Here is an 11747-nt window from a genome sequence, read left to right as displayed (position 1 = left end):
AGTCATTCAGAAGGACAATCTGTATCACACATAGTTCCAAATGTTACATGAAATAAAGGACAGCAGTCAATTAAACATGCTCTTCTGCTAATGTAGCTGTATTCTGGATATATGAAATGTATGAGTCTTTGGGCTACATCAGATCAATCAGAACAGTCAATTGACATTACCATCCTTGGGAAGAGTTCAGAAAATGAAAAGGCACATAAGGCCTGTAGTATACGCAGTCTGCAGCTGATATAAAGTAAACAGCCCTTAAAGTATGTTCATTGGTATCAAGACCTCCAGGATGACTGCTTTTAAAAGCTTTGTAACCTATGGATACTGTTGATACAATAAACAGAAGGATGGAGACTCAGAAAATCAATGCATTAAGTAATCTGAAGGATATACGTGTTACAAACTTGGATTTTTCCTAACCTCTTCATTCCAATCAAAATCCAACGTAGCATCATCCAGCTCTGCTATTGAGAAGAGAGATTTTCGGGTGACCACACTGTCTTCACTTGCATTTCCCAATGCAAAACTCTTCCTTTTGCTAGGATTGCTCACAGGCACGTTCAGCAACAGGCTATGGCTTTCTCTGTTGTTAGTGCCACTCTTGACTGTGGGTGGAGCTTCTGATTTTGAGTCAGGATGTGATGCAAAGCAGAACCTGGAGAGGTTTTCTAATGTGCTGGAGCACACCCTGACTGCACTCGGGCCACCAAGCTTCTCCTCTCCCTCCCTTCTCTTTTCAGCGGGTGGAGGTGACACAACATCACGCGTGACATCAGAACATGTCACTGCATTTCCTCCAATCTCTTTCCCTAAGGCCTGACTCAGCTGCTTTTCATTCCCTTTATTACCGACGGATTGCTTTTCCAAACTCTTTTTTCCTAAGCGAGTCAGTGTCATCTTGTGTTTCTCAGGGGGACAGCAATCTTTTTGCAGCTGCTGTTCCTGGAGTTGTTCTCCAGGCTTAACAGTATTTTCACTTGAAAAAAGGGAGAATTCTAGATTTTTCTTCTCAGAAGAATGATCAAGTTTTGACCTCGGTCTGAAAGAAAATTTAGCTAGCTTAGCCGCTGGAGGACTTTCACCATCAGTAATATCTGGTTCATGAGAACTTACTGCCTTTGCTTCCTTCTCTGCTTGACCTTTACTTCGTTTTCTTGTGGAAATTACCACATGTTTTGCTGCTGCAGATGCACTGCTATTTTCATCTCCTACCACTGAGTCTGTATCACTTGAAAGATCCAGCAGCCCGGATGCAGGTAACACTGAGGGAAGGGCCTTTGCTTCAGAGTTCTGTGTACTTGTAAAGAATCCATGTGATTTCTCTGCGTGCAGCCTTTGTAGGCTTTTAGAAACCCGTTGTGTAACGACTGAACCCTGCATGGTGGAACCTGGTGATGCTGGCTCTTGAACGTCTGCTTCTGAAAAAGAACATTTGTGTTCCACAGTCCTTTTGCTGCTTATCTCAGAAACTCTGTCTTGCTCCAAAGGAGCACGCAGAGTAACAGTTGTTCTTGACCCTCTCATTCCGTTTTCCTTTGTAGGGATTGAAGAACTTCCCTGTTCTGAACAGGAGGACTTGGACATGGTTTTTGAAGCCACATTATCTGAAGACGTCTTGGGCACTGGAGATGTCTTCCAAAAGGTTTCCTCAGCACCAGTGTCTCTGTCTTCTAGGCTGTCAAACCATCCCAGGCTGCCATCATCACCTCTCTTATTATGTTTAATCAAGTGTTTTTTACCAGGTGTTGGGCTGTGTAAGGTTTCTGGGCGTTTATCCCCTTCACAATTGCCTTTGGGCAGAGAAGGCTGTGGACAGGAGGTAATCTGTTGATCTGACGGTTCTGACTGAGATTTTTGCTTTGACTCAAACCTATTTTTGTTCAAGCACTCTGCAGTAGTACTGAAACTTGTCTCTTCAGACTGCAGCTGGCAAGAATTTTCCTTCTGTAATCTGCAGAATGAAAAAAAAAAAGAATCAGTAGTCAGTTATTTTGCAAGTTTCCTTCCTTTATTGTCCTAGTGATGTTTAGTACGTATGCATGGTGAGAAGCTACAAATAATGTTGTTCAAGTAACTGAATAATTCAGTTTCATGCATAGCTCTCTAGAAGCTGGTGTTGCAGTCTCAGCTCATTTTGATCTCTCAGCACCTTCTGCATTAAGTGGCAGAATTTAGAGTTCTTCTATTACAAGACAGGAAACACCATATTTGAGAGAAAATGCTATACTGACATATACTTTTAAAAATAATTCTTTCAATTATTTACTAATAGATTTGCTTCAAAAGAACTCAATATTTTCATGTACAGTTACAGAAATTATCTGATTCATCAAGATGTGCTGAAAGATGGATGCCCGTTTTATCAAAATATGGTTTAGGGAAATGCAAGGGGCAGGTCTTCTAATACAGAATGGATTGTTTTAGTGAGAACGTTCATTAAGTACTCTCCAAGTTGCTTAAGAAGGTGGAAGAAGAAATCATCTTTATTTGCAATACAAGGGATTCAGTGAGATGTGGAGAAAACCCTTATGAGTATTAGGATGGAGCAATAATAATGATTACAGACTACCCAATGGCAAGGGGAAATCCCCCTCCTCAGGGGGCCTGAGAAGTAGATAAAGAAGTCCCTGCCAGAAAGGTCAACTGCAGACCCGATCGCGTCTCTGTGTCTGATCTTCCATCCAACACTATATTTCATTAATCCTCATTATATATTTATATTTTTTTATATATTTCATTAATCCTCATTATATATTTCATTAATCATCATTACCCCAGTAAATACAGTCGAAATTTACCTGAGTATAGAACTGAGATGTACGTTGGGAACCCAGATGGTAAAATTACTGCTGCATTCCATAACCCAGAGAAACGATGCTGTGATGATCTCAGAGGGCTACTTGAATACAATGCCTACTCACTACTTAAAGATCAAGTCCTTTCCCAAGGTCAGATTCTATTTTTAGGCTTTCCCTAGAAATTACCATCAGACAATCCTTTTTCCTCAGTTGGATGATTTTGTTACTCTGCAAATACCTGTCAAGCCTTTGTAGCTCCTTGTGCAGAAGGTCTTGCAGCTCTAGTCGCTCCAATATGAGCTCACACTGTGTTCGGTACTGAGCCATTGGGTTTTCTGGGAATGAGGTGTGTAAGGCATTGATGGCCCCAAGAAGAGCACCTCCCTATGGCACCAGAGGAGATTTAAAAAAAAAGGAAGTTATCTTTTATTATTTAGTATCAGATAAAAGCAGCAGAGACCACTTACTACAAAACTCTCCCTCAGACGTTTTAAAGCTTAAGGTGGTAAATATTTACTGAGGAACTCTAGTGACACAAACAATACTTTTAGGTGTGCTCACACAGGCAAGGCTGCTCGTACACACAGAACAATTTTATGCTCAAGCTTGCCATTTACTCTTCCCGAGTGTTGACTTCATTTGCTTTATACAAAAATAGTGTCCATCTAAGGCTTAAGAACATCATTACTAAAAGCGGACATTAGGATTAAAAAGTAGGCTTCCAAATACCTTGTAAAAATTCTGCTTGTGTGAGCAACTTTCATAATAGATGTTCTGACTGCTCATTTTTTTCACTAACTTTTCCTATTTATTTAAAGGGAACTTAAAGGGTATTAAGTCTTGTCAACATTACAGAAATCAAACTGCAACTGCACCTACTGTATGTATGTAGTGATGTAACTAGGAGTAATTTCACACTTCTGATCTTATGAGAAATTAAGTAGCTTTTATTTGGAACAGAGCATCTGCATGAAGAGGCTTGTTCCACACAACATATTCTATTATAGCTCTTACACAGAAAAAGCACATTAAAAAAAATTAGAATTCTAGATTTAGAATAGCATTTGGATAGTAAATAAGAAAATACTGAGCCAAATATTGACAAGGAGCAGTTGCTATTGGCTTGAGTATTGCCAACCTGAGATATAAGAATCCAGTGGGGAAAAAAAAAAAAAAGGAACATATGATTCTGTACTTCAAAGCAGATGCCCAATGAGCATAGCTACGTCTTGGTCTCCCTGACCTTTTTTCTACTTAAGAAAAACAAAGGTAAATCAGAGAGTAAAACAAACTAACAAAAAAAAAAAAAGCCCTCAGCAAACTCGGCTAGTGATGAAAACAGGACAGTACTCCTTCCCAAGTAGGCTCATATGAAATATCCAAATACTTCCCTGAGAATGGTGAACTTTGATTTTACACTGGTAAGAATATGTTGGGGTTTTTTTTTATTTTTTGTAGAAGTTGGAAAGACATTTAAGATAAAATTTGTTAAGCTCAAAGCTGAGCTGAAAGGTGGCAGCCAGTCCTTCAAGAATGACACTGGTGCAACCCCATTCTACAACTAGGCAAGAAACATAGAATGTATCTACACATAAAGAGTTTTATTTTCTAGATAAGGAAGCACTTTCTGAAAATAAACTTCTGCATGCTGCTTTGCTTTAGTTTTTAATAAATCAAATAAATCACTTCCTTAAAAAGGAATTTCAGTGACTTATTTATAACTTCCAAGTGGAAAGTAAAATTTGGTCTTAAATAGCAGATCCCAAGTTGGCTGATTCTTCACATGCCTACTTCCTCCTAAAAATCGACGAATACAGCAAATACAATGAACACACAAACTGCTCCCAGGTAGCCTTATGCAGTCATAATTTAGGCTAATTTCTCAATAGCACTCATTAGATATATGCTTGTTATGCAAACTGCAGCCCTCAAGGGACAGAGAAATATGACAACGTGATCCATTGTTAAAATAATACTACTTTTTTCTACCTCTATTGGTGTTGATGATATACAGATATACAGATGACAGCATACCATTAGTCTCCACTTTTTGATCTGTCACGAAAAAAAATTCTGAATATTTGTTTTTTTATGTCTCAAAATCACACTGATGTGAAAGCAGTGTCCTATCCAATTCCCACCTAGGTAATTACAGTTTTAATTACAATTAATGAACGCACAGTATCTTCTGCTCTTTCATTGGATACAGCATTACAGATTACTTTGACTTAGATGCAGTAGTGACACTGAAAAGCTGAGCTCCTCAAAAGAGTACAAGACGAACTGCAGCAGGCAGAGAAATAATCTTTTGCTACTTAGCAAGGTCAGACCTTGCAGTCCTTTTTAAAGACAAATTCCAGGTACAACATTGCACAGTAGATTATTTGTGGCACAATCTGCAGTTAATCTCTCAACCTTGATTGAAAGGGAGATCACAAATGCCTACTTGCCATTTGTGACTTTGTACATAAATCTGGACGTGATTTCAAAAAAAGGTCCATATCCACTTCTGCAAAACTCTTCACCATCCTTTGAGCTCACAGATGCCATATTAAATTGCTTTGATTTTGACCTATTCGTATCAGTCTATACAGGAATACAGGATGCCATTTCGGACCAGACAGTGATTGGTGTAGCAGAGTACACTATCTCTGACAGAGCCCAAACCAAATAATTCAGAAGTGTAAAACATCTCCACATGAAAAACACTGGGTAATCTGTTTATGGTAACTTTTTTTCTTACTCCAAAGCATTAAGCTTTATTTCTCTTTAAAATTTTCTATCTGAAGTAATACTATCTATTTTAAATATATTTTAAAGTAAAAATATTTTCTACATTTCCACTTAGAAAAGCTTCTACCAGATTCACAGTTCTTTTTTCTGCTCCAAATCTGCCTCCTTTCTTCACTTTCAATATCCCAATAATGCTCCAGTAAACTATAATGTAACTTCCTGCATTTTTTTCAATGCCTGTTTTTCCTTTTTTTTTTTTTTTACTTCGAAATATTACACAAATCCACGCGATAACTAGAAAACATGATTTTCAGAGTATGGCAACCAAGGTTCTGATCTTTTAAGGTTTCTTGGAGTAAAATGATTGTCCTAAAAGCTCTGTGAGTTTCAGTATCACCAACAGCATGTTTTAAAATGCAGTAATAGCAATGCAAAGTGTTGATTTTGGCAACTATTTGAAACTCAGAAGTAACTGTTTCTGTCACAGCTAGTTAATGAGCAACAAGGTAATGACACAGAAGAAGACTTCATCAGAAACTATTAAAGACAGCGATCTAACAGTAATTTCTGGTTCAAAAGGTCTTTAAAATGTAAATTATTAATTTTGTTAATAATTATTAATTTTGTTAATTATTAAGTTTGTTAATAGCATAACAAACTGCTTAGACTGCAAAGTCTATGAGGAAATGCTATCCCTTTATGATCAATCCAGACTTCCTATTATAGGATCTTCATCATCAAGATGGACTAGAAATTAACTGTCAAGGTCTCTGATGATCTATTTTCCAAGATACCATGACATCTTCTCCAAAGAGATCAAAGGAGTTAGCATATATCTACATGATAAATCCATTATCGTGGTACTATAGCAATTGCAGTGTCTGCTAGAAATCTTACCTGCATAGAAGATTCCATCACTGATACCACAGTAACAGCATCTTCCAAAGTCACAGTATCCCTAAACATCAAACGGGCATGAGCTAACAAAAATAAATGGGCACTGAAAGTGAGTATAGCAAAGTAAGTTAAAAGTTAAAAAGCAATTTCTTGTACTGCGAGGAAGATGATATTTCCTCAAACTTCTTTAGCTTTTCGAACACTTGCACATGGATCTAACTTCAACATTAATATGGCCTTTTGATTTTAGTGTCAATTTCAGTAGGAACTGGAAGACTTAGTTTTACAGAAAAAGAATGTAATATGTCTTCTGGATTACAGTAATAGGATAGTTTGAATAACAATGCTCAAAATGCTGTAGTTAATGTAAAGTACAACAGAGAAAAATATGATACAATTCATCACAGGTCAGAAAAAATGTGAAGATGTGATTTCTTCTAACTGTTCTAAAACATGCTTTTCCCTACATACCTTTATTTTTTCTTCCTTTCATAAGACAGCGAAACAAAATTGCTTTTCGTAAGTGGACATAATGCAAATGCAAATAATTTTCTACATGAAGCTATTCTAATTGGCTGTGGAAACACAGTGCTTATTGAGAATGACAAAGTTTAATTAATACCCTCCATATAATATTTTAAAAGAACAAAGTGCTACTGGAAGTCCCAAATATGTGGCATGTAAGAATGAAAGAAACCTTAAACACTAACTAACCTTAAACCTTAACTAACACATGAATCTTAAAGGTTAAGAACTTATTTCAATTAAATAATTTCCCTGAAATTGGAGACCAAAGTGTAAACATCTGATGCAGAAAGTATTACACTGCTGACTGGCATATAAAAGCATGAAGACTATTTACGATTCTTTTCACAAAAATACAGTACATTCTTTTAAATTCACCTTGAAAATACAAAGATAAAATCTTGCTAAAATAGAGACCCATGCTTCCTTAGGTTTTGTTCTTGTAAATGAAATACAACTTGAATTTAAAGCTGGAAAATATGGACTTGATTACTGATATTAAAGGAAACAAAAATTTGTTCTATTAAGTTTAGGACAGAACCAAACACTTGACACCTTTCCTCAGGCCGAGTAGAAAGGCAACCCAGGGCTCAAATTAAGTAAAATGAACCCTGAGATTCGCTTTTCATAAAGACACACATCTTTGGAGGCTTTTCTCTCAGATACAGTTTCTTCCAGGGGGGTTAGTTTTTATTATGGCTGTGAGAAAAACAGAATTAAAACTGATTTTGACCGTCCAAATACAACACTCTTTACAACATTCAAAACCTCCAACCCCAAACCTCTGTAGACTGTGAAGTAATTCAAGGTTCATCTATCTGTATCTCTATAGAAAAGCTGCTACTCCGCTCACTGTCTATAATTAATGTTCCAATGTAATTCAGTTTATAAAGGTTAATTGGTAGCCTAAAAATAAAAGTGCCCCATCTTTACCTTCTGCAAGGCGTATCAAACTCTCCAGCAAGCGGATGGTAGTTCGGGCAGCGTTCCTGCAGTCACTCTGACGCTGCATTTGATAATAGCGCATGAGGATCAGGTTGCTCTCATCAGACAATTTTGGCTGTATCCTCTTAATGAGGCAGAAGTAGGTTTTCATCTTTTCCATGCTCCAGAGCTTTTCTGATTTGCTGGGGCAACCTGTGTAACAACTAGCTAGTCAGTAAACACGTAACAGACACGAAGCCCCTTCTTAAGAGTTGCTGCTAATTAGGTGGGTGAGTATAAAAGACATCTTACTGTATTTCCAGGGAGTACTGGAGTGCCTGCACATTAGTTCTTGATGACTGAATTAAAACTGCAGCGTGAAATATTACACACCACCCAATTCCTTCCCTAACACAATTCACAGCAAAGCCTGCACTAATTGCAACAGAAGTGCTGTCAGGCTCACTGCCCACCAGACGGGGATGGCTGGTACCAAGCTCTCCACTACCATGGAAAATGTAAAGTGCCACCTGATGGTTGTACTTCCTGAGGCTGTTTTGCCTACTTCATGGAAGCCAAAGACTACCTGCCGTATTCCAAACATTTTCTGCAAGGAGAAAGAAAGGGAAGAAAACAAAGGAAGCTAGCTGAAGAAGTTTCCCCTAACCACCTAGTCTCTAATGGAGATCAAAGTGATGCTCCTAAAGCAGATGAAGAAAGAGCTGGTTAAAATCAAAGCACACTGCCTTTCCTAATTCCAGAGCACACAGCTCAGGCACACTGTTTAAGCACTCCATGAGTCCTGTGGCATGCACTGCTCAGACCTGTTCTGTCTGAATTAAATTTCCCACTCACAGCACGCAAAACAGTATAACGTGTAGGATCTGTGCATCAATATGAAGGCCAAGATGGAAACCACCCACTTACTGAGCACGATGGCATGATCACAGAGGAAAGGCAACAGTATGATGTTCACAGATCACCTCTATTAATTAATCAGTGATCTCTAATTACTACTAGGACGACCACCATCACAGGCAACTACCACAGTAAAACACGCCAACGCTGATTCATGTGAGAGGCTGAAAAATAAAAACTAAACTGAAGGGCAGGGGAAATTAAAACAACAACAAAAATTCAATTTAGAAAAGACCGCTCTTACCTTTGTTTTGCAGGATGAAAGATGAAATGATGCGGTCCCACTCCTCATTCTTTGTGTCTAACAACACTAAGACCAGGTCAAATCTGCTCAGAAGGGGACTGCCAAGAGCTATGTTGACAGAGACAGACTCAGTAGGGTCATAATGGCCTTTGGGGTTTGTTGCTGCCAGTATGGTTGTCCTCGTGTTAAGCTTACACACCAAGCTAGAGAGAAGTATGATGAACAGCTGAATTAAGCTGGGGAGGGTAAATTATTCCAAAGTGTTAAGCACAATTAACATATTTTTACGTTATGAAGAGCACATCTTAGCTTGAAAGAGCATAAGAGCGGAATAATACACATAATTACTGTATTAATAAATATTACATACAAAGCTTTTCTCAGTTAGAGAATAGCAAAAAGAGAGAAAGACAGTACTCAGCACACCAAAGGTAACCAGACAACATTCCAACAAGTCATCTCTATACACAGCTAGGTCCTTAGGTGATTAAAGCTAATATGAACATTATCAAAAATGTTACTATGCTGATTTCTACAGTATATATATTTTTTTCACATTTAAAGGTAGATTTTTCCTTAATTCACATTTCAAGAAAGCAAAATAAAATGTAATGTATGTTTTACTCCTGTCTGTAATCATATTGTGGTCATTAACCCAGTCCAACAGTGACAGCAGCTATATCAACTGTATTTCCAGGGTAAATGAGATTTTTCTCTCTTACAACAATGTTATCTTACTCTGCATTACTTTGTGTGGGACTTGTTTTTATTCTACTAGTCCAAATGTAATTGCTTCAGTTAAGGCAGCAGTTACTCTAACTTTGATTTTTCACCAAGCTAGAATTTCAAAGGTAAAAGGTAAAGGTAAAATTGTGTTTGAGGTCTTTAAAACCCATATAACTGCAAGGAACCCAACTAAAATACATCACTATCTTATCATGTAGATGGATCGCATCGATTCCAACCATTTGTCCCCATCTGCTCTGCTGGCAAAAGGGCTCACACTTCCCCAGATGAGAGGAACACCATCTATCTGCTTTCTGCTTAGTGTATTAGCAGGGGCTGCGTCACAATTGATTTGGGTGAAAAAGTAACACTGAGTGAATTTTTAAACTGAGCAAATTCATGCACACTTTCAATATACAGCACAGTATAACATAGTGTATACCATATGGAAAATATGCATTAAATGTCATACAGGCAACAGAAAATGCTCAGCAAAAGCCCAGAAGAGAATGCAGCAGAAAGGAGGGGAAGAGGTGAGTTATAAAGTGAAAAAAATGGCATAAGCCCAAGAGGCTGGAGAAACATTGAGAAAAAGAAAGGAAATGATCAACTAGAGGAGATGAGAAGATATGATGGGAGCAAGAGCAGAGTGGAAGGAAACGAGGATGGATGCGGAAAGGATGTTGCCTTCTGAGTAGCAGAGACTTGAGTAATAGCAGCCAGAGGATGGTCTGGGCCTGGACATGAGCTGCTTATGGCTGAGAGAAAGAGGTTTGAGCTCAGAGATCAAACTGGTACAGTGAGAAGCACCACATTTGAATACATACTGGTTTAAAAAGAAAGTGAGGACATAAAGGTAAGAAGGAATTTATATTCACGCCTTGCCCAACATACAAGATGGAGCTGCCAGGAAATACAGCATTACTAGATTTTGGAGAAATGAAGTTCTGCTTTCTGAGTCCCAATACTAATTTCACTAGGCTCCTCATTTCACATAGGATTATTGTGACAGCTCCCACAAGAACACAGTCTTTTTAGGAATGGGTCCTTGCCTAAAGCAGCAGTAGACTGAAAACCCAGAAGTGAATGAGTTATGTCTATGAAATGTTGGTTCACCTTGTTGACCAGTATCACTGAGAATAAAACTATGTAGCACAACAAAGAAAACAGCTGTAATTTAGGAGCATGAGAAGTGTCTCTCCAACTTTTGAGTTAAACATTATTTTGTCACATATGTTAACACACCACTTACCCTGCTTTTGCTACACTGATGGTTTGTTGCTCCATTGCTTCATGGATACTGGTTCTGTCATGTTCTTTGATGCTATTGAACTCATCAATGCAACAAAGGCCTCCATCTGCAAGCACCAGTGCTCCAGCTTCCAAGTTCCATTCCCCAAAGTCCTTCACAGCAGTCACTGTCAAACCTGAAGAATCAATTACTCCAGTCAGCCTTTTTCTCAGATTTCAGGAGCTCACTTGAGTAAAAGAATGGGACTCGTCAGGCTGGCTTGTGCCACAGACAGAAGGAGAAACAGCAGGTTAACTCCACCACGTACCTCTACTGTGCATCTCACGCATGCTTGCTGGTAAGAAAAACCATCAGTGTTACGTGGGTTAGCCCTGATCTGTGGAGCAGATTCCACTAAGCTTTCCAAATTCAGTTATTACTTATTAACAAAGGTGAGAAAATAAAATCTGCTGGATTAAATTGAATACTGGGGTGACTGCAAAGACCACACATTTATAGGATGGAAGCATTCAGCTCTCCCTCCCCACCTGAAAAAGACAAATATTCCGGAGCTGGAAAATAAAACCTAGGAAAACAAAACAAATCAAAAATCCAAAATGAAATGAACAGAATAAGTTCCCAGCAGGCATTAGTGAATCTACACGTGACACAATACTAGGAGCATGGTAGGCCAAGAACATTTCAAAGCTGTGATAATGGCCGCTCACTACCACCTCTTTTCCATTTTCCT

General features: G+C 38.3%; 1 protein-coding gene across 1 annotated transcript in view; it reads right to left on the bottom strand.

Moving 5' to 3' along the window:
* Window positions 1-289: 289 nt before the first annotated feature.
* MCM9 (minichromosome maintenance 9 homologous recombination repair factor) overlaps window positions 290-11747 on the bottom strand; it is a 42515-nt gene continuing 31057 nt past the window's right edge. The window contains exons 7-12 of the mRNA XM_065734575.1: window positions 11018-11192; window positions 9040-9242; window positions 7887-8090; window positions 6429-6511; window positions 3037-3182; window positions 290-1951 (exon numbers count right to left, since the gene is read on the bottom strand). Of these exons, the coding sequence (XP_065590647.1) occupies window positions 397-1951; window positions 3037-3182; window positions 6429-6511; window positions 7887-8090; window positions 9040-9242; window positions 11018-11192 (2366 nt within the window). The 3' untranslated portion in view covers window positions 290-396. The remainder of the gene's footprint in view (window positions 1952-3036; window positions 3183-6428; window positions 6512-7886; window positions 8091-9039; window positions 9243-11017; window positions 11193-11747) is intronic.

The sequence above is a fragment of the Cyrtonyx montezumae genome, unplaced genomic scaffold (genome assembly GCF_038088225.1).
Source record: "Cyrtonyx montezumae isolate F1298 unplaced genomic scaffold, pur_monq_1.0 scaffold_0, whole genome shotgun sequence".
In the NCBI taxonomy this organism is placed as follows: Eukaryota; Metazoa; Chordata; class Aves; order Galliformes; family Odontophoridae; genus Cyrtonyx; species Cyrtonyx montezumae.
Note: the sequence above shows the minus strand (reverse complement) of the source record. Positions and strands in the feature narration are given on the sequence as shown.